We start from the raw sequence: 27,847 nt of genomic DNA on the forward strand, positions 1-27,847 counted from the left end.
AAATTTTCAATTGAATCTATTAAAGTGTTTGACTAACACGTCTGGCCACCCTGGGGGCGTGTGAGCATTTTAGGCAGTATACTTCAATGAAGACCTATGCTGTGTTGAAGCATGAGACTGGTACCATTATACAGAGCCAATTTTAAGAATGCAGACTTGCCTGACCAGGCAATAGCACAGTGGATAGAGCGTCGGACTGGTAGTTGGAGGACCTAGGTTTGAAACTCGAGGTCACTGGCTGGGGCACAGGCTCACCGGCTTGAGCACAGGTTCACCGGCTTGAGCATGGGGTCCCTGGCTTGAGCGTGGGATCACAGACATGACCCCATGGTCACTGGCTTGAGCCCAATGTCGCTGGCTTGAGCAAGGATCACTCACTCTGCTGTAGCCCCACCTCCACCCCCATTAAGGCACATATGAGAAAGCAATCATTAACAACTAAGGAGCCACAACAAAGAATTTATGCTTCTTGCTTCTCATCTCTCTCCCTTCCTGTCTGTCTGTCCCTATTGGTCCCTCTCTCTGACTCTCTCTGTAAAAAAAAAAAAAAAAAGAATTCAAACTTAATAATAGATATATATTTATATGTAAGGAAAAAGAAATAGAAATTGAAAAGAATAGAAATTGTGCCTTAAAGGAAAAGGTATTTGATATTTCCATTAAGAAAAATATTTTTTCTATTAATAACATTAGTCTTTTTTAAATTAAAAAATATGTACTTGTGGGGAAAAAAACAGTATTATCTAAAACCAGTATTGTCTTACCACCTAGTTATAACTACTGAGATGATATTATATGTTCATACTTATTATATATACCGACTTTAGCAGCTTACCTGAAGTTCCAGACTCGAGCAGCCAAGCCGGAATCCACTGGCTGGTTTGGAAGGATAAACTGACTAAGGGAAGTTCCAAAATTCTCTTGTACTTCTGTTTCCCTGGTTTTTGTTTGCTTGTTTGTTATGGTAAATTTTGATTTATTTTTCCATTGACTAGAATACTTTTTAAGATAATTTTTTCAGAGAAGGAGGACAAAAGGTGAGTCTGTGTGGATGTAAGCATGTTTTTCTGTTTGCTTTGTGTAAAAAGAAAAAGAAGTCGAAAATTGTATAACATTCTTGGATAACAGTTTTATTCCCTCAAAAGTTCTGTACCTGTTGCTCCATGATTTGCCAGCTTTTTGTGCTACAGAGAAAACACCTGGGAAAGTCTACTTCTAATTTATTTTAAGAAAGCTTGTTTTCTCTGCCTTGGTGCATACATGGTTTTTTGTTGTTGTTGTTCTTACCATTTAAAAATATTGCCAGGATGTGTCTATGCATGGATTTTATCAGTGTCTATTTAATTATTGCTCTTGTTTTAATTTATCTGCCTCACAATTTTCTCTCTGACCTTTACCTTTGTATTCTGGGAGAATTTCTGAACTTTAGCCCCCCTATTTTTACGTCTATCATCTAAATTCTGCTCTTTGAAACACACTACAGGCTTAAATTTTGCCTTTTTAACTTCTGGGGTTTATTTGTACTCTTCTCTAGTGTTCCCTTATCTTTCTTTTTGTCTCACTCTGTCATCTTTCCATCTCAGTCTGCTCTACATCTGTACTTCTCTACTCGGGTTCCCTGGAGGTAATACCATCTTGTCTCTTATTAAAAATGCAGACCTTCTTCTAAAATTTTCTTCTTGTAGCATATCATTTTGTGAGAGCTATTATCTTTTCCAGTCTTCAGGAAATGATGCTCCCTTTCTTTCTCTGCAGTGCTTTTTAAAGACCAGGTCTCTTTGTTCGTTCATTTCTACGTAGAGCTTTGTCTACATCTCGAGCTTGTCAGTAGTCAGGGCTTGCCATCCACAGCCCTGCCTGGCCGTGTTCAGGCTAGCTGAACTGCCTCAGATCTACGTCTGTTTGGCAGGTAGATGTGTACACTACCGGTAAAATCCCCATTATCTAACAGGCTTTCATTCAGCACAGAACAATATTATCTACATGAAATGAAATGCATAGAAATGCTTCACTCCTTAGCGTGTAATGCTAATGGGGCTCTTCTTATCCCGCCCCAATAAGACTGTTGACCTAGGACAACTACTCCCCCAGGTTGCAACATACCACCTCCACACCCTTTCCACAACCCCCCACACCCTGTGCCGCTCCACTGAACTGCTTAGTTGCTGCTAAATTGGTCCTCAGATTTTGTGACCTTGGTTTAGTTTAGAAAGAAGAAACAATGGTGTACAAAGAGAGGCACCAACAGGGAGTAAAGGTAGAGTGCCTCATGAGGAAGGTTTTCTAGATTGTTGCATTTCTGAATAAAAGGTCTTCCAGGTGTGTAGGCTTGCTCTGTTTCACAACTCAAGTCACAAATGCTTCACCAATTGTGTTTTTCAATACAGTTCCATTGGCTTTCATTAGAGTAGAGATTTTGGCTGTCAGTTGACTGTTCTGGTGTTCAGTGAAGTTCTTTCCTCTTGTCTGAGAAGAGTAGAAACTGCTAGCAAGAGTATTTTATACTAGAAGCCTTGGGGTTTTCCAGAATGGTACCGTTTAGCTTCTTGAATCAAGTCTTCTCTGGTTTCCTTTGGTGAAAACCATTAACCTGTAAAATGGGTTTTACTTTTAGACTCTGTTCTGTTGTGTTTAATTGTTCCTGAATTGCAGCCGAGGTACTTGGGGTTTCTGAGTTTGGAGATATTTAACCATCACAGCATTTCACGTCTCCTCTTTTCTGGAGTCTGTGCATGGTTTCTCGTGCATTCACCTTCTTCTATCTGTATTTTGTGAAATAAGTTAGGTTGCTGCTTACCTTCCTGGGATTGAAACTTGTATGCATAGATGCTAGAATTATTTCTTATGTGGAACCTGTCTAATAGGTCTTCATGAGCAGTCCATAAATTTAGGTTCAAAATGAACAATCAAAATACAAGGTATTATGTCGACATTCAAACAGCCTATTTATCCTAAGATGATACATAATCAGGTTGAATTCTGAGAAAAACTCAGGAAATCTATGAAATTCAGGAAAAAATATTTTGTGCCCTTCTGAGACCAGAGAGACAGCACCTTCTCTGTCATCTGTGGAAGTGTTGAAGAGCCACAGACACCACTCAGTGTGTCAGCCAGCAGTCTGTGATGTCCATGTAGTCAGCCTCTTACAGCTGTTGAGTGCAAGCTCCAGAGTCCAACTGCCTAGATTTAAATCACAGCTCTGTCCCCTCGTAGCTCTGTGTCTGTAAGCAAATTACTTTGTCTCACTAAGGGCACTTTTCCTCAACTGTAAAATGGAGATACTAATAGCTCTACATGAGTTAATGTGAAGATCAATGAGACCATTTATTCAAAGTGTTTAGAACAAGGCCTGGGATATACAAAGGGCTCTGTAAATGTTAGCTGCTATTGTTGTTATTATTATTACTATTACTTTATTATTATTACTATTCACTGGGGCAGTAATTGTTTCTGTGAAGATTGTGAGGGTGCAAAGTAAGTAGAGATCCTACCCAGATGGCTCTTCTTTCACTGTCATACGTGGATTTATCTAATGACCTCAGACTAAAAAATAAAGAAGTTGAAATCAGTGTTTATATACAAAAAGAGATAAGTGTGTCTAGGATGCATCACATGTTAGATTTCTTCATCCGTTGTCCAGTTGTTTATAGGTAAATGGTTTTATTAACTAACTGAACAGTTGCAAATAAGCAAGGCATTATTTGGAAAGAACTCATGAATTAATTCTAATGATCCCAAACTTTAGGGCTCTGGACTTCTGGGTGGGTGATTCACATTAATGGCGCATCCCCGAGCCTTTTCTTTTGCAGATGGAGCCTCTGATTCCTAAGTGGTCTAATGTGAGCTCAAGGAGAGAATTTTTGGACTTGAGTACAGTCCAGAACTATATCACTCTGAAGTCTGCCAATATAGTTTTGAAGAAAAACATTTCTCTTATAGGAAATTGAGAGCTGAAATGATATCATATTCACATTTCAGTTTTAGTTTCACTTAGTGCTTGAAGAAAAATTGCTTCTCTGAATATAATTTTGTTATTCATTTTCTTTTTCTGTTTCCTTTCTTAAAACAGAGTTAGACTCAGTAAATCTGAAGCCATGCATCCATTTCCCTTAATAGCTAAAGCTGAACAGAAGCTGAATGACTAATGAATTTTTAAAATAATGCATTTAAAAGATAACAAAGGTTCTTACCCAGCTACATAGATGAGAGGTTGCTGAAATACTTCTTAGATATGATATGGTGTATCTCTCTGCTCAAATGCTAACCATATTGTTCAGGGGACACCCTGAGGTTAAGAAGAAGAAATTCCTTGCTGTGGTACAGTGTTAAAAAACTGTTAGGCTCTGGCCGGTTGGCTCAGTGCTAGAGTGTTGGCCTGGTGTGCGGGAGTTCCGGGTTCGATTCCCGGCCAGGGCACACCGGAGAAGCACCCATCTGCTTCTCCACCCCTCCCCCTCTCCTTCCTCTCTGTCTCTCTCTTCCCCTCCCGCAGCCGAGGCTCCATTGGAGCAAAGTTTGCCCGGGTGCTGAGGATGGCTCTGTGGCCTCTGCCTCAGGCGCTAGAATGGCTCTGGTTGCGGTAGAGCGACGCCCCAGATGGGCAGAGCATCGCCCCCTGGTGGGCGTGCCGGGTGGATCCCGGTCTGGCACATGCGGGAGTCTGTCTGACTGCCTCCCCGTTTCCAACTTAAAAATACAAAAAAACCCCAAAAAACTGATAGAATAAAGTATTTCTAGCCACCGCACAGGTAATGCACTGTTGATTTTGTCTTTCTGAATTAGCATATGTTGGGGGATGTGTATTTTAAGAAAAAGGTTTGATTTTGACTTCTTATGTAAAATTTCTTTAAATATTTGAAAATTTATACATTATAAGATTGAAATGTTAGAAATAAGACTAAACTTTTCTTTAATAAAAAGATAAATCATCTTTAGAAATGTGAAGGAACTGAGAATCATGCATAAAAAATAATTAAACCTTTTGAGCCCGAAATTCTAATTCTAGGAATTTGTTCTAAGTACATAATCAGAAATGCATTTGATGGCTATATACAAGTATGTTTATCATAGCCTTATTTACCATAATAAAAAACTAAGGGAGAAACAATTATACAGCAGTAACGAATTGGTGAATTTCTGGCACAGACATTGTGACTGAGACATCTTTTAATACCATGCATTAAAAACATTTAGTGACAAAGGAAAATGTTTATGTTTACTTAAAAAAATGAAAGACTTACAATTTATATAATATTTATAACATTGTGCATATTTTTATTTGCATAAAATAGTTGTCTTTTTTAAAGTATTTAAATGATTTTATTTATTGATTTTTAGAGAGAGGAGAGAGAGAGAGAAAGAAGGGGGTGAGGAGAAGTGGGAAGCATCAACTAGCAGTCGTCGCTTCCCATATGTGCCTTACCTGGGCAAACCCACAGTTTCAAACTAGCGACCTCAAGTCAGGCAATAGTTGTCTTGAATGGCAAGATTTTAAGTGATTTACATTTTCTTCTTTCCACTTTTCTCTTTATTATAAATGTATTTTTTTAATCAGAGGGAAAGAGCAATAAATAATATAGTAATAAAACAATAATAGGAGAGAGTGTTTTAACAGTTACCAGAACTACACCTATGTCTTTGTCTTCTTAGACCTTAAAAGGGAGAAGTATTTTATATGTGAGCCATTTTCCCTGGGAACTCCGAGGAGACAAATTCCAGAGCAAGGCTGCCGCCACTGCTGCTGCTGTGTGTGTGCACATTTGAACGTTAAGTGCATCTCTTAGATACGAATAGAGAATAAGCATTTAAACACACTACGGCAGCTTAGGAGGCAAGGATTCTGAAATAGTTTTAGTGCATGCTCCCTTTGACAGCTGATGAAAACTGTCATCTTTCCCTCTGAAAAGTACAGATATATGTGAATGCAAAAAGAAATACCCCCTAAACGTGACCGTAATTTAAAGAGGCTTACAAGTACAGTCCCACCCCTGAAGGGGCAATCTTATCAAGTAGAGATATTTAGGAGGCACCATAAAATAATATTTTCCCTGTTGGCTTGTTGTTCATGTCTGACATTCCACCATTAGCAACTTCCTTAACCTTTGAGTTGAAACATCACCTTCCCCTGGGTCCTCTTTTAAATTGTCACTATTCCTAGAAGGGTTAATATTACATTAATTATTCATACCTTGGTAAGAAGTTGGCAAGATAGAGGAGAATTATGTAAATAAACACTATTTTCTATAGGTTTGGCAAAGGTAGTTGAGAAGTAGAAATTATTTGTTGAGAACTAGAAATTAAGAATAGCTAACACATATATAGGCATACACACACTCTTCAACAATTGCATTCTTCTGAATAGGAAATTGAGGTAGAGTTTGATTAAGTAACTTGTCTAAGGTCACAGTTACTTAGTAGCAGAGCCCAGAATTTACTGACTTTACAGAGTCTGTGCTTTTAACTAGTATCTGATACTATTACATAATGTTACCTATTTAAAGAATTCTACCTAAGGCCAACTCCATAGATTTTCTTTTTTTACTACTGTTGCCCTGGCTGGTTGCTCAGTCGGTTAGAGCATCATTTCAAAACACCAAGGTTGCAGGTTTGAGTCTCAGTCAGGGCACATACAAGAGGTGACCAGTGAAATGCTCAACTAAGTGGAAAAACAAAATGAATACTTCCCTCTCTTTTTCTCTCTTCTTCTCTCTGTGTCTCTAAAATCAATCAATAAATTTTTTTTTTTTAAAAAGCTATTGTCAATTTTTATAACTCCCTTCTCTAATTCTTCTTTCTTACTTCCTTGTTTTCATTCAAAAGATCATAAAGCAAAATTAAGTCATCCCAATTCCCGGGAATGTACAATGTAAGAAAGTGTACAGACATTCCCTCTTTGTAGCTAGAAAACATAGCATGGAGGAAGGCAAGTCACAGCAGAGGCAGAAGGATAGCATTCTTCTGCTCCATCAATGCAGCCACCGTGAGACTAGAGAGATTTGGCCTGGGTTGGAGACGAATGAGCACTGAGTAAGCAGAAGAAGAAAACTTCACTGAAGTGTAGCTACCATAGTGTGTGTCATTAAGGCATATATTTCATTTAATAGGTTTCTGTGTAACTTACTTGTTATGACTTATTTATCAGTGTTTCCGAGGGACAAAATATCCAATTTATTGCATTGCAATTGTGGTAGTAAACACAATTTGTACTTATTTGTAGATTATTTACAACCATGGTGTACAGGAACATTTGAAAATAAGAGTCACAGATTTATAATTGCTGGGAAATCTGCTCACCATTTGGCAAGACGATCTATTTCTAGCTACTGGTCTCCAATAAAGCATGTGTTTTCATGTGGAAAAAAACCTTGTCATTTTTATAGGAGGACTATTAAGTAATGGAGCTGATTTGTTAACAAATATGTCAAAATATGTATTTTAATGAGAGCTTTTATCCTGAAAACTGCTACATTTCATCAGGCCTAAGATATCACTGACCTAAAAATATACTGATTAGAAAATGCTAAGAAAGAAAAAAAATTATCAATTAATCTCTGACCAAAGCTTTCTTATACTGATTTTAAGATGCATCTGTATGTAAGAAGTGTGAAAGGAGAGAGAAAAGTGATTTTTTTTTCTCTTTTTTTCTGAGAGAGTCAGAGAGAGGGATAGACAGACAGGAACTGAGAGAGATGAGAAGCATCAATCATTAGTTTTTCATTGCGACACCTTAGTTGTTCATTGATTGCTTTCTCATATGTGCCTTGACCGTGGGGCTACAGCAGACCAAGTAACTCCTTGCTCAAGCCAGGGACCTTGGGTCCAAGCTGGTGAGCTTTTACTCAAACCAGATGAGCCTGCGCTCAAGCTGGAGACCTTGGTGTCTCAAACCTGGGTCCTCGGCATCCCAGTCCAACGCTCTATCCACTGTGCCACTGCCTGGTCAGGCAAAAGAAAAGTGATTTTAAGTCAATAAAATAAAATTCAGTAGTAATCTGAAATTTCACAGAGTTAAGGTGTTATCTATTGTTCAAATAATTTTGAAACTAATTACACTTTTACATTCAAAATACAAAAGAGTTTTATCTTCCCATCAACATTTTTTTCACTAAAATCAACATTACTCAATTTAATAGTCTTGCCATATTTATCAGGTATGAGTCTGGTTAACTTTTGGTAGTTTCAAAAAAATGTAATCTTCATTTAGAGGGTAAATATTTGTTTTCCCTCTAAGGATAATAAACTAATATGCTGAAGTTTTTGAAGACAGTTAAACAAACAGGGTTTCAAAAATATCTTGAGCAATTATTTGAGCATGCCTGCTGCCAAGTTGAACCTTTGAGGCTTTCAACACTAATTGAATGCAGAAATGCAGAAGTTGTATATTCGTGTGCTCAAATATCTTGCCACATGTAACATCTGCTCTGTTACTTATAGGTCATTGCCCGCAGAGAATCCCTTGGCCTGCCTGCTCTTGAGAGCTCTGTAGGGAATATTTGCTAGTACTCTGATGGAAAAGTGGACTAGCTCCTTTCCCTGCACTTTGGGGTGGATAAAAACAGCCACTGGATTGGCGGCTGCTGTCTCTGCCTACCCTCATGGCAGAGAAAGATACCATATCTTACCTGGGGCAGGAGAAGGAGCTCTCACCCCACAGATGGATATTTCATTGTCCCTGGAAGTCTTTAAATGGGGATCTAAAAACCAAATTTAGCCCTTTCTTTATACTCAGACCCTTACTCTTACTTGGGATTTGTTGAGCTTCTTAGATTGGTGGGTTTATAGTTTTCATCAGATTTGGTAACTGTTTCATTTCCTCAGCTGTCTCCTCTTCTTTGGAGGCTGCAGTTATATACATATTAGCTGCTGGAAGCTGTCCGACTGCCCACTGATGCTCTGCTCCCAACTCTGTTTCATTCTGAGTAGTTTCTATTGCTCTGGCTCCAAGTTCATTGGTCTTTTCTATTTCAGGGTCTCATCAGTTCTTTATCTCATTGTAGTTTTCATCTCAGATCTTGCACTTATTTAATCTTTAGAAGTCTGGTTTGGGTGTTGTTGTTTTTTTAAGTACCATCTATATCTCTCCTTAACAAACTTTTTTTTAAATTTTATTTTATTTATTCATTTTTTTTAGAGAGGACAGAGAGAGGGAGAGAGAGAGACAGAGAGAGAGAAGGGGGGAGGAGCTGGAAGCATCAACTCCCATATGTGCCTTGACCAGGCAAGCCCAGGGTTTTGAACCGGCGACCTCAGCATTTCCAGGTCGATGCTTTATCCACTGTGCCACCACAGATTAGGCTTAACAAACTTTTAAAAAGCTTTTAATTTTGAAAAATTTCCAGGACATTGCAAAGATATTATGGAATGTTCCATGAGCCCTTCATCCAGTTTCCCCATCAGTTGTACCTAACGTAATTACAGTACAATATCAAAACTAGGAAATTGACATTGATAAGTGTATGTAAGTTCTGTGCCTTTTTTTTTTTTTTTTTTTTTTTGTATTTTTCCAAAGTGAGAAGCGGTAAAGAGACAGACTTCCACATGCGCCCAACCATGATCCACCTGGCATGCCTACCAGGGGGTGATGCTTGACCCCTGTGGGGCATTGCTCCACTGCAATAGGAGCCATTCTAGTGCCTGAGGCAGAGGCCATAGAGCCATCCTCAGCGCCCGGGCCAACTTTGCTCCAATGGAGCCTTGGCTGTGGGAGGAGAAGAGAGAGACAGAGAGGAAGGAGAGGGGGAAGGGTGGAGAAGCAGATGGGCGCTTCTCCTGTGTGCCTTGGCGGGGAATCGAACCTGGGACTTCCACATGCCGAGCCATCGCTCTACCGCTGAGCCAACTGGCCAGGGCCATGTGCTATTTTCTTACCTGTGTAGATTCAGGTGGGCAGCCCTGCAACACAATCCAAATACTATAGTTTTTGAACATTGTATTTTCCTGCATATGAAAAATAAAGTTGTATTTTCCTGCTTCTATGCATGCCTTGAAATTTTTTATTAGATGCCAAACAGATGTGAATTTCATCCTGTTGGGTGCTTGTTATTGTTGTTGCCTTAAGTTCTCTTGAGCTTTGTTCTGGGATATAGTTGGGTTATCTGAAAACAGTCTGATCCTATGGGGTTCTCTTTGAAGCTTTGTTTGGCTGGACCGGAGCAGCCCTTAGAGGAGGACTGTTTTCTGTCTGTGTATTCCACCTGGTAACTCTGACTGCTGGAAGCGTGGCCCCTTCCGGGCCTTGGGGGGCCCCAGGGATTGTGCCTCTGCTCCCTCGGGGTTCTCTCCCCAGACGCAGGGCAGGCCTGTGCAATCTCGGAGCTCTTTCTGCAGCCTTCCTCCTGGTGCTTGGCCTCCCCCTGGCCTGAGGAGCCCCACGTAGCCTGGAAGCCCTCCAAGCAGTGGGCCGTGACAGTCCGCACTCCCTTGCTTGTTTCCCTCTGGGGATCACTGGCCTCTGCTGCCTGGCTTTCCCGTGTCTGAAAACCACTGTTTCATATCATTGTCTGGGTGTTTTTAGTTGTTTAAGGGAGGAACACTTCTCACTTTTGAAACTAAGTGTCCTGACGTAAGAACATCATTAATATAACAGAGGAACAAACCTGTGCTTGAAAGAAGGATGTGGCCAGCTTGCAAATATAAGCTCCTTCATTTACTTTTACAGAGGTTTGAAAATAGTTGTGGAGTTGGGTTATTAAATTTTTCTCAGGCATAGCCTGTTCATTGACTTACTTTTTTGTTCATATACTTATGAGTTTTATTGCTTTCCAGATAGTGTGCTAATGTTTAAACGTGCCACAAACTGTTGAAATCACCTCCGCAATATACTGACCTGGCACTCTGTGTACCTCAGAAGAGCACTTGCAACTCACAGGAAACACTGAGGTCATGTCTATTCTTGTAGATTGTAATGGCCCTGAGACACCCCCCACCCCCACCCCAGACCTGTGTGACAATGTTGGCACCTAGGGGACCCACCCGAGCAAGGTTCAGAAAGCCATCATCTTTGCCATCCAGGGCAGGACCCCCAGGACCAGCTGCTCTGCCCAACAGGCCACGCTCATCATTACTCCTCTGAGTGGTTCTGGGCTCCCCTTAGCCAGGATGTATTGAACGATCACACTAGGTCTGTCTGTGGGCTGCGTCGATCGCAGCTGTCGCGTTATACTGTGAGGTAATCTCCAGAGCTCTCCTAGGGCTAGGACAGGCTGTGTCCCCACTAGTCAGAATCACTGGGGAGAGGACTCAGACGGAAATCCTCTCTGTCTTGGAAGGAAGGTACTCCTAGTCTGAAAGCCGCTCTTATTCAATTTAACAAGACTAAAGAGCAACCCTCAAAAGGATCAAATCGTTTCCAAGGAACTGAACTGTGTCCCTTCTTAGAATCATGGTTTATCCTAAGTAAAAATAATTTTTTTCTTCCAGTGGAAAAACAATGATTTTTTTTTTCTAACTATGGAAATAATAAAATCTCATAGAAAATTCTCCACATCCACTAAGACTCCTCATGTACTCCTGGGCAGGTCAGTCTCTGTTCCATTGATGTCAAGGACTTTGGGCCTCTCTCTTTAAAGTGGGGATTTCCAACCTGAGGGCCACACCCCCTCTCATTTCATCCTCATATTTTCCCTCTGAGATCTAGGTAGGGCCATTCCATTTTTCAGGTGAGAAAGTTAGTGTTTAGACATGTTCAGAAACTTGTCCAAACTTTCATAGCTGACATTTGGTGGAGCCAGGATTCTGGCCACATAGATGGGACCATTATTCTAGAGAATGCGGTACTTGTCTTTGCAGTCTCTAAGTCTCAGGATGACGAGAGGCTGCACTCTGGGGACCTTTCCCGAGATTTTTAGATAATAGCAATACAGCAACTCTCTGCCTGGCTCTTGGAACGTCACTGTTACTTTGAAAACAATTTTTTAAGATTTGAATTCTCTTCATTTAATAAAAAATTTTTTATTATGAACTACAACGAACATACAAAAAGAACGCAATTAAATTCTTTTCATGCCTTTCTGTAACTTCAGATAGAATCGATCTAATCTAGGCCTCTTTTGCGGATCGCTTGGCTGTCGGCCTGAACCACCGTTGTGAGGGTGTGGCTGCCAACAGAAGGTGTGGTTTCACAGCCCGTGGAACCAGGGCCTCTGTACACTCCGTCTGTGCCTAAGGAGGGGAGATGACACATGGTCTCTGTAAATGGACCAGACTTGGTGTCCTGGAGTTTGAGTCCAGTAGAGGCAAATAGGGTGTGGAGGATTGGACTTCTGTCCCTGTCAATCAGTAGGACTGAGGCCCTGTGACATGATAAACTGCTAGGAGGACATGACTCAGCCAGGCCTGTGACTTTACATGTAGGAATGAGAGGCAGGCTGATCCTATTTCCTTTCTACAAAACTTCAGTTAAACAAAGAAGACCTAATAATAAAACGGAATATAATTGGTTGGCAAGGAAAAATCTGTTCCATAAGTTTTAGTCTATAGGTTTATGGAAAACTGATTTAACTCAGAATTTGAATTATCATAGTGTTGGCATCCTCACTTAACATTTTAATCTTTTAGAGTCTAGAGTTAATCTGTATGTTAGGACAAATGCAGAGTCATGGAAAAATGAGTTTACTTTAAGAGTTTCTACCTTCTGTCAGTAAATTAATCAATTCTGTTCTGAGGTAGATCCAGCCCCATTACTAGTTAGTGAATATGCATACCTGGCTAAGTGAGAGATGTGTCCGGGCCAGAGGGGGACTTCTAAGGACCTATGATGACAGTAAGGAGTTGGGGGAGTGAGGATGAGGAAGACACTTGCAGAACTTAGCAGGAGGTGACAGAAAGCCCGAGGACTTGGAGAACTTTTCACTTGGAGACCAGGGAGGACTCACGAGGGCTAGATGGCACCCAGAAGAGATCAGGAAGCCAGCGTAAGCTAGAAGAAACTGATGATCTCAAACACACTAGACTGTGGGGCCATCCTAAACCTCGGTCACTTCAAACTAAATATCTTGATCCAGCGCCCTGCTTGGTCTCATACCATATGCTTGTGCCCAACATGCTATACCTGTACTAACTTCTGTTTCTTCCTCCATCCTGCCAAGCTCATTCTCACCTCAGGGCCTTTGTACATGCTACAGGGGTCTACCTAGAATGCCTCCCCTCCCTGATCCCATGTTTACATGATTGGTCTGTTTGCAGTCAGTCTCAGTCAAATAGCACTTTTGTCTATCCTGTCTGAAGCAACCCTCAGCCAATCACTCTGTTATATTTCCCTGTTTTAGTGTTTTTGCAGCACTCATGATTTACTGAAATCATCTTGTTTGTTGTTGACTTACTTAGAGTCCTCTGACTGGAGTGTAAGCACTATAAGAGTAGGAACTTTTTCTGTTTAAATGTTCCTTATATTCCTACTACCTGGAGTAGGACCAGGCTTATAGCCAGGGTTCAGTACATGTCTGTCCAATGAGTTAGTGAATAAATGAAGGAATGCATGAAGTCAGACACAACTGGAGAAAGAGAACAAAGTCTTATATATCAGCCAACCAATCAATCTATAATTAAATTGTTACTAACCTGAGAATAAAGAGTTTGTGCTCTGGCATTTGTTTTTATTTCTAAGCTTTTCTATTGTCTTTTAAGTGCCTGACATTGACTAAGGGCTTACTAAATACTAGAAAGTCCAGCGGTCATACAAAATGACTGCTGTTCTAGATATTATAAATTGTAATTAAAATGATTTGTGCAAAGGTGTCTGCTAATTCAAATTGAATTACCCAGGGCAGGCGGCGTGGACGCCCCTTTGCTTAGTGCCCCACGGGGTTTCCCCCTTCTACTTGCTATCCATGTACTCTTTGCTATTTGGATGCTGATTAGTCAATAATTTATTCAAGAGTGGTAGATAATTCTCAATTAGTGGAACTACAAGGTTTCCGTACTTGCAACATTGAGAAAATCCTTTCTTGCCACGGTCAAATCGATTAGTTTCTAACTTGAAGTTTAAGGACTGACAGTGTTCACATTTAATATTCATGTCACCAGAGGAATGCTCAAAAATTAAAGTTTCTCCGTTTGAAACTGTTTTAATCCTTTTTGCGTTTCGGTCAGCATTACTCTGTCATTTTTTTGCATTTCTCTCCTGCCTTTGTTCAAGGGACTCATTTTGTCGAGACAAGCTTTTTTGTCTTGCATCTGAGGCAAGCCTTGTTTCTCTATGCTCATCAGTCTCATTTTGCCGAGAAAGACGCATTTGCTCTGCGACTGAAGCAAGCCTTGTCTTTCTCTGCTCAGTGGTTTCTTTTTGTCGAGAAAGCCGTTTTTGTGCAGCTTTAGCACCTTTTCTCTCCTCTTCAGTGCTGTATTTTCTAGGAGGCATTCTTAAAAGAAATTACGTTAAGACGTAGTTTTTATGTAAAACAGATGATTGCCAATGCAAACAAATGTTCACCTTCCCCCTGACCCGCTCAATTTGTGTTTAGCCGTGGCAACTTCACCGCATTGGCTAGTACAGTTACGCAAGCAACCAATAAGCTATCAGCATATAATAAAGCTTCATATAATAAAGATTTGCTAGACAAAAATTTAATGAAAAATCATTTTTACAAATTCTACCCTTGTTTCCGCTAAATTAAATCAGTCCTTTGTAGACTAGGTAATCCAGGTGGCTCAGAGGACAAGGCAGACTTTGGGGTGATAGGTCATACCCATAGGAAAGCTGAGAGAACTTCAACTTCTGAGTTAATAGACATTAAACTTTTTAGTAAATCATTTTTTTTAAAATACAGTTTGAGTTGATTATAGAGGTAAAATAAAAATCAGCATGTGTTTAATAGTTATTATTTTTAACTTAATAGTTCTATAACTCAACTAAAAGGCAAGTTTTTTCATTCTCCTGTGTGGCAGTGGAATTCATGCACAGATGAGCCAGGGCTCAGTATGTGGGCTTGGATGCAATGAATGGGAGCTGTAGTTAGCACAGCATAGGAATGTGACCTTACTTGATTGTTGCTGAGACCAAACACTGGTGATAGCTGGAGTGAAGGGCAGCTGGGGCACCCTGGGCAGTGATGTGACCCCTCTGAGTTTCAGCCTCTTCCCTGGAAAATGAGGAGGTTGAAAGGGTAGCAGAGTTAAGATGAACAACCCCATTGCTGTGTTCTTGTCTTTACTTCTTATGTTTGGTCCCTTACACCGAATCCATGTATACAGTGTGGTTATCAGAAGCTATTTGCTAATAATACACTTTACATTTTGAAAAGAGACTTGTGATATAGGTAAAATTTAGGCTATTCCCTCTTTTCACCATCTCCCATATCACATCTGCATTATAGCTTTTTAGCAGCCTCTTTTATTGCTATCACATTTATCTAGGATTTTTCTTCCCTTGGGTGATGATGGTGCGCATGTGCTTGGAGAGACCAGTTAGCCTGCTGGCGATGCCCAGGAGCCTGAGAGTCCTGCAGATGCCCCTGAGGTCCCTGGATACCCATTTTATAACAGGTGCCACTCTGCCGTTTCGGAGATCTCTCTTCCCGAAGTGCTCTGAGAATGGTCAGCCAGTGGACACGTAGAGATTATACTGTGAGGACAGCCAGCTAAGGTCTGGCTTTTCTTCTTGCTAAGGCAGCATTTACCCTGAGGGAAAGAAGGCTTCCACTCAAGCTTCCATGGCAAGCATTTTCAAAAAAATTAAGCACTGTAAATTTTGCTAAATATTTTCATTCCTCAGTCTTCTCACCCATAAAATGGAGATAACAATAGTACCAGCTTTATAGCCAGTAATGTGATGATGAAATAAGTTATATGTAGTATTTAAAACACTTAGAGCACTTATAATAATTCTCTCATAGGTTCTATTATTAGAGCATTATTATTCTGGTATTATCTACAATTTTATTATTATAATAAAATAATTACCTGGCAAGTGGAAGGTATTCAACAAGCATTCATTATCATCTATATTGTTTTCAAATTTCTGATGTTGTAATACTGTGATGCATATCTTGGAATAAAAAAAGGTTTTTGGCATTTTTATAATATTTTCCTAAGATAAATTTTTAGAAATAGAATTATTGAATACATCTTTGCTACTTCCTGCTAAATCACCCTCCATAGAGGGTATACTTTCTATAGCACTGATTTTCAACAGGTATGCCACAGGAATTTTTAAAACATGTAATACCTGAGTATTTCAGGGGCACTGACCTCTTTTCCCTTAGATTGTCATATAAAATAATGACAACATCCTACACAACAAGAGACAAAATTATACCTTTTTATTTTTATTTTTTTGTCAGACCGGAATGCTGCAAAAATTTTAGTGATTAGTTTATGTGTGCCATGAGATGAAAACGGTTGAAAACACTGCTCTATAGCACAGTAGAGAGAGCGACTGCCCCTTCGTTTCTGGAAATGCATTGTGGGAGAAAATGGCAAAGGCCTGCGTGAGGATTTTTGCTGTTCTCCAAAATCATTGAACAATTGACATTTATTCAACTTACTCTTCCTTTTCAATATTGATATATGATTTAGTCTTCAGGCAAAGATATCACAAATTAAAAGACTAAAATTTTTGTGTACTTAGTACCATATTTCCCCATGTATAAGATGCACCTTAATTTTGGGGCCTGAAATTAAAAAAAAAAGTATTACATACACTTTTTGTGTGTGTGTGTGGCAGAGACAGAGTCAGAGAGAGGGATGGACAGACAGGAAGGGAGAGAGATGAGAAACATCCATTCTTCGTTGCGGCTCCTTTAGTTGTTCATTGATTGATTTCTCATATGTGCTTTGACCATGGGGCTACAGCAGACTGAGTGACCCCTTGCTGAGCCAGCGACCTTGGGCTCAAGCTGGTGAGCCTTGCTCAAACCAGATGAGCCCACGCTCAAGCTGGCGACCTCAGAGTCTCGAACCTGAGTCCTCCACATCCCAGTCCGACATTTTATCCATTGTGCCACTGCCTGGTCAGGCTACATAAAGTTATTGAACTCAAGTTCTACTCATCATAAAATTCATACAACTCCTCATCACTGTCAGAACTCCCATCTATTAGCTTGTCCTCATCTGTGTCTGATGAAAATTCACTGTTTTCATATATTGCCTTGTCCTCAGTTTCACATATGGTATTTGAAATGCCACAACCACTGTATAAGATGCACTCAGTTTTAGACCCCAAATTTTTCCAAAAAAGGTGCATCTTATACATGGGGGAATACGGTATGTTATAATCTGATTTTTACTTGAGAGGATATTTTATTGGTATGAAAATTTGCAGTTGGTTACATTGTTGTTTCCCCCACCTTGAAACAAATACTTTTATTTTCTAGAAAAAAGCAACAAGCCACGGAAGCAGTCAACCCTCCAGAATTCATGCTGTTGGAACAGCCTCGGCCGCCAAGGTCAGTCATTTCCTAAACACCAGGAAAGACCTCTCTGCCAAGGTGTATCGTTCGTGGCTGGGGTCTACAGGGAACACAGATGCCATCAGCATATCGCTGAAAGGTTTTGAACAATCATTTCTGTGCTGAGGGGATGTGATTTCTTAATGATTTGGTATAATACTTAGAAAATCCATTTATCTATAATTTTTACTGGCATGTATTAATATGTACAATTAATGTTATTTTCATAAATATCTCTAAATAATATTAGACATTTGAACACACTTTGAATAGAAATATAGTTCTCCCACTTCAGAAAATAATTCAAATTGTCTTACTGAGCATTAACCATAGCAGGCTATCTGCTAAGTATGCTATATAATTATTTTCTGTAATCCTTGCATAACCTTATAATTATTATTCCTTTGTACCTGAGGAAATCAGGGTTCAGAGAGGTTAAATAACTTTGACAAGATCACAAAGCCAGTAAAATGGAGGTAGAGTTTGAATTCAGTTTTTCCATTCACACAAGGTCTGGGCACTGCTTGCTGAGCCTCATAAGATCTGATGGAGCATTCTTTGGTAATATATCACTTCAGAGCTTTGCAACTTATAAAAATTGCTGAAATGTCACCTTTCAAGACAAAAAACTACAATTTTAGATAGTTTTTAATAATATATAAAATAGTTCTGTTCTGCCCATTTCATCTTGTGTTCTTTCAGTATGTCCAAGATTATTAAAAATCTTAACCTGTTTCAAGACTGTTCATACAACTTGTTTTTTCTTAAGTAAGAGGAAGGGAGATAGAGAGATAGACTCCCATATGCACCCTGACTGGGGTCCACCTGGCTCAAATCAACTGAGCTATTCTCAGCACCCAGGGTCACACTCTAACCAATTGAGACACTGGCTGCGGGAGAGGAAGAGAGAGAAGGGGGAGAGGGTGGGGAAGAGAAGCAATGGTTGCTTCTCATGTGTGCCCTGACTGGGAATCGAACCCGGGATGACTGCACACCGGACCAATGTTCTAGCCATTGAGCAAACCGTCCAGGGCCTACAACTTTTTAAATAAACATTTTTCCATTGGAACTGGTGGCTCTCCTAAGGAGGTCTGTGGACTTTCTCATGTAGATTACTTACTTGGTGAAGAATTAGTATTTTATTACCTCTCAGAACCCTGGCTGCTTTCCAGGCCCCTAAAAGGTACCAAAATGAAAACTCAGCTGAGAAGTGAGAAGAGGCCACACACAGTTGAACACCATCTAACTAAAGATTTTCCTAGACATACTCTGTCTTTTATGGTATTAGGACCTTTATTTAACCTTTATTTAAATTATGCCTCTAAAACTGAGAAGCCTCATTGGCAAAACCATACGCCACTGAGATTTAGTAAATCATTTGTAAATGGTTTCCAGAATTATTAATTCCTAAACTCTTGGAAGGTATGTACAGTTTCTCTCTTGAACTTAGTCATAAGAAGTCGCCCCTTTCCATCTTTTTTTTATTTTATTTATTTATTTATTTTATTTTTTATTTTTTGTATCTTTCTGAAGCTGGAAATGGGGAGGCAGTCAGACAGACTCCCGCATGCGCCCAACCGGGATCCACCCGGCATCCCCACCAGGGGGCGATGCTCTGCCCATCTGGGGCGTCACTCTGTTGCGACCAGAGCCACTGTAGCGCCTGTGGCAAAGGCCATGGAGCCATCCCCAGCACCTGGGCCATCTTTGCTCCAATGGAGCCTGGGCTGAGAGAGGAGAAGAGAGAGACAGAGAGGAAGGAGAGGGGAGGTGGAGGGGTGGAGAAGCAGATAGGCACCTCTCCTGTGTGCCCTGGCCGGGAATCGAACCCAGGACTCCTGCACGCCAGGCCAAGGCTCTACCACTGAGCCAACCAGCCAGGGCCTTTTTTTAATTTTTTACACAGAAAGTTATCATTTAACCATTCTGAGGTGGAATGGTTATAAAGAATTTGGATGTGCCCCCCAAAGCCAGCTCTATCTCAGGAATATGGGGGAGGGTCTTAGCTGGGAAGTAGAGACATTTTAGCCATGTGTTTGTTGTTTTAGCATTTAATGGCAAACTTGGCAGTCTTTTCTTGGCTTCTGAAACACTGTCCTCTCCCACCTCCGTTCTTCTCTTCCTGTTACTCTTTCTCACTGTGGTTTCCTGACTCACTTTGCTTCACCAGTTTCCTGAATATTGGTTTTCCCTGGGTTTAATTCTTTACTCCTTCCTTTCTCATATCTTTAACTCTTATACAGATTGGAAGAAAAATATATATAATATACTTTCTCATTTCTTCTTTTGATCCAAGATTAAAATGGCTTTGACTCTGTGTCATCATCAAGAAAAAAATCAATCCCATGCCTCATTTAGAGAAATTGGGAATAATAGTATTTGTGACCAGTTGAAGCCTTTATTACACAAGTAATTATTATAACTCACAGGCAAAAATAATATTTTCTCAACACATTCAAAAAAGTATGACAAAATAGTAGATATAATTGGCAGTGAGAATTAATCCTGGTTTTCTTGGTTCTGAACATATTCTACTTGAAAGTTAAAATAAGTGGTAACTTTACAATTATTAAGAAAACCCAGTTTGTCTGAAATATTAAATATTTAATTTGAAGCTTATGCAAAAGTGTATTATACAATATGTATTGCAGGATTGTTTTATAAGAATTCTTACAAAATAAATAATTACATGCACAAATCTTATCACTTCTGCCATGGAGTGCTGGTTTTGGAAGATTCGCAGCACTAAGTGGCATAACTATTTCTAACTCAAAATAATTATTGCAAGATGTTTAGGGTTTAAAATTCAATTTTTGAAAAATTAATAATGAGTACTAGTGAGGCTGCAGAAATTATCTAGGCTCTTACTAAAGCCCATATGAAAATAGTTGTGATATATAATGTCATGCAATTTTATTGCTGGAATAGTTCTCAGGCATCTTCTGCCATAACGACCTCCCTGGTCAAGTGAGGAAGTCAAGGTGAAGCTGCATTAGGAATCTCTGTAGAAGACCACAGCTATTGAGAAGATGTATCTGTTAAGGTTATTAATTTCAACTGGAATCCACTCTGACTGACTAATTCAAGCCAAAAAAGAAATTTTTAAGGATAGCAGGTAGCTTGTAGAGAAATCTAAAAAGCTCCTGCAGAAGGAACCTAAAGTTTTGCAGCCAGAAACTATGCCCAGACACATCATGGGAGCGTCTCCTGCTGCTCCACAGCTCAGAACTTGTCAGCTTTCAGACCAGAGGCCAGAAACTCTGCCATTGCCCGCCTGTCTTGAAGACTGACAAGGCTTATAGTAACACAGATTTACTGGTGGGCCCTCGCATCCTTACACTGCTTTCCTCCAAGCACATTCTTTTTGGCACATCTGATTGGCTAACACACGTCACGTGCCTCAGCCTTCTAGACGGAATCTGGGATTGTGAGTTGTCTGGATTCTACTTTGGGAAGGCATGGATTGATTAGGTGGGAAATTATCAATCACTGTATAGTGAGGGTTTGTAAAGGTCTGGTCAGCTGCCATCTGACAGATACATACTACAGATACCCACTACCAAAAAGAAAACAGAGAATTACCTAATTGAAGGAAATCACTGGTGATAGTTTGGTTAGTAACATTAGGCCTTTGAGATATAAGGTAGAAACAGCTATTCTCCCAGCTAGAGGGGAGAAAAATCTAATAAGCCTCCTACAAAGGAACACTTTGTGATTTTGGCCCTGGGTCTGCCAAAAATACCGTGTTAACTTTGTCAGCACAGCTGTCCTCTCAGAAGCGCTGACTTTTACCTTTGTCACCTAGATTCACATGAGTGAGAGGCTGGATGCACACTGTGTGTTGTATAAGGTGTTCCACCTTCACATCAGCCTCACCCTCAGCACTTAGTGACATGACTGTGTGTGTTAAATATGCAAACATTTTTATTTTAATAATTATGCATATATTTTAATGTACTATCAAAAGTAAACTAGAACTTCAAACTCATGATCCCTTGACTAGTTTTGCTTAAGACAAGGCTAAATTAAAAGTTAAAAAGTATATCTCTTTTTCTAAATACTAAGTAAATATAGTATACTAATTATAGATTGAAAATATGTATTATAAGTAACATACAAATAACAAGAGCTTGAGAAACATGAATGAGAGCAGTAATTCCCATATTTTAATGTGCTTATTGACTCATTGGGGTTTTTAATTAAATGAAGATTCTGATTCAGGAAGTCTGGGGTGGAGCTAAGATTCTGCTTTTCTAATAAGCTTCTGGTTGATGTTGAGGCTGCTGGTCTAGCAACCACACTTGAGGAGCAAGGATGCTTAGTTGTGCTGAAAGTGGGTAGTTTAGAGTACCTATACTTCAGATTACCTCAACATTGACTGGAGAATCTGGTTAAAACACAGATTCTCAGGTCCCAAGCCAAGGTATTCCGATTCACCAGGGCGGGGTAAGGCCCCGGATTTTATATAGTTAGTATGTTCCCATTAGGTGTTTCAGATGCAGATGCTATGCGGACCACACTGGGAGAAAGGATGAGCCTTGGGGACTGGATAGCCACATAATATCAGGGTACACTAATGCCCTCTTCATCTCTTAGGAAAGGAGCCACTACCCTCCTGTTTTATAGGATATGAATCTTTGGAAAATTTACTACATACATGTAATTACTCATCTGTACTCTGCAGGAGCACAGGAATACTGTCCTCCATTGTAGGAGATACGCTGCCTGTCACTGGGGACTGTGACAGAGTTCATCCCGATTGGGGTGTGGCCCAGATAATCACTGTGTGCTGCTTTTGTCACAGGAGAAAAGAATATCAGTGAAACCCAGATGAGCTGAGATTTAGTTAAAAAAAAGAAGAAAGAAAGAAAGAAAGAAAGAAAGAAAGAAAGAAAGAAAGAGAAAGTTAAATAGAAAAGGAGTTTTTAAGCTATATCTTGATTAAAAATATTGTAAGGACAAGGTCTTATGCTCAGAGAGTTATAAAATATTAGAGCTAGAAGGGCTTTTACTCCACCAGCTTTATTTTCCAGAAGCAAATGAAAAATGAAAAGAAGTAAGTGGCCATGAGGCCTCGTAGGTGAGTCAGAGGGACCCAGATGCTCTGACTACCTGGTAGGTGTTGGGTACAGAGCTGTGCAGTGAGCTCTCTGTCTTCTGGATGCCAGCTGACGGTCACCGGTCACCTCTGCCTCGGCTGAATGCAGCACTGAGTCACTGCTCAGCTGTCGCTAGGCGGGTCTGTGGCCTTTGCTCCTCAGCCACTGACCACCACCTCCTCCACTCACTCCCAGAGCTGAGTGGCCATAGTCTTTATTGTCATTGGTTTATGGTTTTGGAAAAAGGTGACTTTCCATTTCTTTTGATAGTGCATAGCTCTTTTCTCTAACCCCATCATTCAGTCTATATTTATTCATTGGCATTCTTCTCTAAGAAAGAGCATTTATTTACCCCCTATTTACTTAGTCATTTATTCATAAATTCGTATTTTATTCAATAGATTTAATTTTTTTTTAGTCATATATATAATTTAGGAAAATTCTGACTGTTAAACTGCTCATTTAAAAAAATCTATTATACAATTTGAAATGTATTTTCAAATCCCTGGTGGTGGTCGTTACTAATGCGCTTTATTATTTAAAAAGATAAAGACTGAGTGTTTTTGCAAAGAGCACCCACTGGTTTTCCTTTACTTCGGTAGAATCAAAGTGACAGCTTAGGAGCGGCAGGCCTCTGCCATCAGCCTGCAGTAGGGCCTGCACCTCAGGCCCAGTTAGTTACTCAGTTAGCCAACCCCCCCCACCCCCGCCCCCCGCCCGAGATGAGTCACCGAGGGGCGGGGGAGGGCAGAGAGCAGCTGGTACCGCCCCTTCGCTCTCTGCGGGCTCCCGGCCGGCCGCCAGATCTCCCAACTGAAACCGCGGGGGCGAGCCCAGGCAGGAATGCAAACATCCGGAAACCCCAGCTGAAGCCTCTGGGTTCGGGGGCTGGACGCAGAGTGAGTACTGCTTGCAGGCCCTTCCCTCCAAGGCTGCGTCCGCTTCCCAGCGGGCAGCCTGGACGCCGCCTCCGCTGCTGCCGGCTGGGCCGCGCGTCCCGGCTTCAGCCCTGCCCCTGGCTTCCCTGGGCTTGGATATGCGCTCGTCCTAGTCTCCTGACCCTAAAGAGACGTACTTCTCCCAATGGGTTCTAAGTAAAAGTGTGCTACTTGACCCTCCTTTCAGTCGGTAACACGGCTGCTTGCTCTTCAGCTGGGAATGCCTGGTAACCAGACTCAGCTGGGTTACAGTTACAAAACCAGGGATTTGGGTGATCTGGGAAGAACGCTGAAAGAATTAAAACAGCAGCTATGCCTATTTGGTTTGGCACTTTTACTTCTAGAGGTTGACACCCCCCCCCCCCCCCGTCCGTCTCCCCCTACCTGCCCGCACCACTGTGATGACCTCGGTTGTAGAGAAGGAGTTCACAGTCAGTGTAAACTCTGCGTGTACTGATACATGCTGGGTGTGGCATATATGCTGCAACACGTCTCTGTTCTACTTCCTTGAACACAACCTGAGACTGTGATCAGATAACATCACTGAGGGTTCCTTTATATCTATCTTTCAAGAATGCTAGTGTTTTTGTTTTTTTCATTTCCATTTTTTCAGTCAACTGAATGTGTTGGGATGGCACTGGTTCACAAAACAAGAATGCTGAATGCTTTCATTAGAGATGTAACAATCTCTTCTGTACTTTTAGGGTCTCAGCATTTCTCAGTTATAAATGCGTGAGACGCAAGTTCTTTATTCCCATTTTATATCCTGAGAAAATGAGGCACAGTTTAGGAAGCTTCCTTAAAATGCGGGTCCTCAGGACCTCTGCCTAGTAATGTAGGAACGCACTTACACAGCAGAGGAACAGTAGTGCTTAGTCAGCAGCTCCGTCAAGTTTTGCCTTATTGAGATTGCTTTCAAGAGCGAAACCTCTGCATTGCAGGGCAGATCAATAAGGAGTGGCCTCCACTTTTCAAAGAGGGAAATTTTGTTTTCTGATGAATAACTGTAGAGTGACTCATCCTAATGTTTTGTTTGTGGGCACCGAATTCAACTTTTGCACACTGATTTCGCAACATCTATAAGGATAGTTGTTGCTGGGAATGTAGTGGGAAGGGAGTGCTGTGTGGGTTCTGGGAGACAGTATATGATTAAAACAAATTAGTGACATTTAGCAAAATCATGAGGTGCTAGGAAGGGCCACCTTAGCTGACTGATGGAGAAGGTGTAGGCGACCAAATGCAATGAGGACACGTGTAGCCATGATCTGTGTATGCAGCAAAGGCTCTTGGTGTCTGTTATAAACAAGTAAGCTTTGCATAGTGCACAACAATATTTATAAAGCAGCACATTAAAGTTTAAATGTTGGTTGTGGTTCAGTTCACAGGCTTTGAGAGAAGATCCAGGAATTGATTACATAGTATTACTCCTGAGCTCATTTCCTTCATTGTCTCTGAATTGACTGAGTATAATTCCTCTCTGATAAGAAGAGAACAGTTGGAAAGAATGAAACTAAGAGAAAGAGAGGGAGCCAAGGAGAGAGAGAGAGAGAGAGAGAGAGAGAGAGAGAGAGAAAGTGAGAAAGCCATTAGGAAAACTTGAGGAATTTGAACTAACTTCTTAAAATCAGTCAAATATATGTGTTCCTATTCATTGTATATAACACATATCTTTTTTTTTTACCTCTACCCAAGTCTTTATAGCAGTTTTATTAATAACAGCTACAGCCAAATGATCATCAACTAATAGTTGGATAAAAATCCAGGGCACATCCATAGAATGGCATACTACTACCTAGGTAAAAAGAAGCTACTAACATATGCAAAACATGTACAAAATCTAAAAATCAGATAGCAAAGATCAAAAACTGTAAGATTACATTTACTTGAGTTTCTGGGGAAGAAAAAAACTGTTGAGACAGAAATCAGATGAGGGATATTTGAGGTGGGGATGAGGCTAGGAGACAGAAAATTATAAAGGAAATTGGGAGGTGATGGTAGTGGTTGCACAGTTACATGCATTTGTCAAAAGAGTATCCTTTTAAAAATCTACGTTTTTATATTGCTGCCAGTACTGAGAAATAGAATTGATTTTTGTATATTTATCCTAGATCAAGCAAACTTAATGAACATTGCTCTTAGTATTAATGATTCCTATGGAGAGAATTATATAATTTGTGAATTATATAAAAATTGTATCTTTTCATTTCTGATATTTTATTTATTCTTATTTAATTATTCTAGCTAAGCTATTTAATAAAATGTTATCCCTGAACTAAATAGGAATGTTTCTAAGATTTTTACCATTAATTATAACATTTGCTATACTTTTTCAGAATATCAGGTTCATAATGTTTTTCTTATATTCCTAGTTTGCTTTGAATTTATATTATAAGTGGTTGTTAAAATTTTATTTTAGTTTTATTTTTTAGTTACAGTTTACATTCAATATTATTTTGTGTTAGTTTCAGGTGTACAGCATAGTGATTAGGAAATTATATGCAAAGTGACCCTCTCTGATATTTCAGTTACCCACCTGGCATTGTACATAGTTCCTACATTATTGCGATTATTCCCTATGCTGGACTTCACATCCCCGTGACTATTTTTGACTCTCAATATGTAGTTCCTATTCTCTTCATTTTTTTCACTCAGCCTCCAAACTCGCCCCCCTCTTGCAATCATCAATCTTCCCTCTGGCAACTGTCTCTGTATCTATGAATCTGTTTCTATTTCATTTGTTTATTTATTTCACTCTTTAGGGTCCACATATAAGTGAAATCATATGGTATTTGTCATTCTCTGACTTATTTTACTTAGCATAGGTCCATCCACGCTGTCATAAATGGTAAGGTTTTCTTCTTTTTTATTATCAAGTAATATTTCATTGTATATATGTACCACCATGTTTTTACCCACTGGTCTGTTGATTGTTTCAGTTTCTTGGCTATTGTAACAATCCATGAGCACATGGATTGTTTCATTTTCTTGTCTATTGTAACTAATGCTGCAATGAACTTAGGGATGCATATTTTCTTTCAAATTAGTGTTTTGGGACTCTTTTGATATATTCCCAGAAAGTGAAATTGTTGGGTCATAAGGCAGTTACATTTTTTAATTTTTTTGAGGAATCTCCATACTGTTTTCCACAGTGGCTGCACCAGTCTGCATTCCCACCAGCAGCGCAGGAGGGTTCCCTTTTCTCCACATCCTCGCCAGCACTTCTTACATGTTGAATTTATTGATGATAGCCATTCTGACAGGTGTGAGGTGATGTCTTATTGTGGTTTTAATTTGCATCTCTCTGATGATTAGTGATTTTGAACATCTTTTCATATGTCTGTTGGCCATCTGTATATCCTCTTTGGAGAAATGTCTTTTCAGGTCCTTTGCTAACTTTTTAATTCCATTGTTTGTTTTTTTGGTATTGAGTTTTGTAAGTTCTTTATAAATTTTGGATATTAGCCCCTTATCAATGTACCAGCAAATATGTTTTTTATTCAGTAGTTGGTGTTTTCATTTTGTTGATGGTTTCCTTTACTGTGCAAAAACTTATTAGTTTGATATAGTCCCATTTGTTTATTTTTCTTTTTACCCTTGCCTGAGGAGATATATCAGAAAAAAATATTGCTACAGGAAATGTCTGAGATTTTACTGCCTATGTTTTCTTCTAGGATTTTTATGGTTTTGAGCCTAACATTTAAGTCTTTAATTTATCGAGTTTATTTATGTTTATGGTGTGAGAAGGTGGTCTAGTTTCATTTTTTGCATGCATCTCCAATTTTCCCAGCACCATTTATTAAATAGGTGTTCTTTACCCCTTTCTATGTTTTTGCCTTCTCTGTCAAATATTGACTATAAAGGTGTGGGTTTATTTTTGAGCTTTCTATTCTGTTTCATTGATCTATATGCCAGTATCACGTTGTTTGGATTACTATAGCCATTTAGTATTGGTTAATATTCGGTAGTGTGATTCCTCCAGCTATGTGTTGTTGTTTTTTTCTCAAGGTTGCAGTGGCTATTTGGGTTGTTTTTTGTTTTTTGGTGGTTCCATATAAATTTTTGGAATATTTATTCTAGTTCTATAAAATGTGCCATTGGTATTTTGATAAGAATAACATTAAATTTATAGCTAGCCTTGGGTAGTATTGACATTTTAAAGATTTTAATTCTTTCTAGCTATGGACATAGTATATATATGCTTGCACTTATTTGTATCTTCCTCAGTTTCTTTTTTCATTGTCTTATTTTCTGAGTACAGATCGTTTACCATCTTGGTTAAATATATTCTTAGGTATTTTATTCTTTTTGAAGTAATTGTAAATGGGATTATTTTCTTAGTTTCCCTTCCTGATAGTTTATTATTGGTATATAAAAGTGCAACTGATTTCTGTATATTTATTTTGTATCCTGCTACTTTACTGAATTC

At 39.7% G+C, this 27,847-nt stretch overlaps 1 protein-coding gene across 1 annotated transcript in view; it reads left to right on the forward strand.

Annotated features, from left to right (window-relative positions):
• CAST (calpastatin) overlaps positions 1-27,847 on the forward strand; it is a 142,546-nt gene that overhangs the window by 21,048 nt on the left and 93,651 nt on the right. The window contains exon 3 of the mRNA XM_066276809.1: positions 17,310-17,381. Within this exon, the coding sequence (XP_066132906.1) occupies positions 17,310-17,381 (72 nt within the window). The remainder of the gene's footprint in view (positions 1-17,309; positions 17,382-27,847) is intronic.

Source organism: Saccopteryx bilineata, chromosome 4 (genome assembly GCF_036850765.1).
Source record: "Saccopteryx bilineata isolate mSacBil1 chromosome 4, mSacBil1_pri_phased_curated, whole genome shotgun sequence".
In the NCBI taxonomy this organism is placed as follows: domain Eukaryota; kingdom Metazoa; phylum Chordata; class Mammalia; order Chiroptera; family Emballonuridae; genus Saccopteryx; species Saccopteryx bilineata.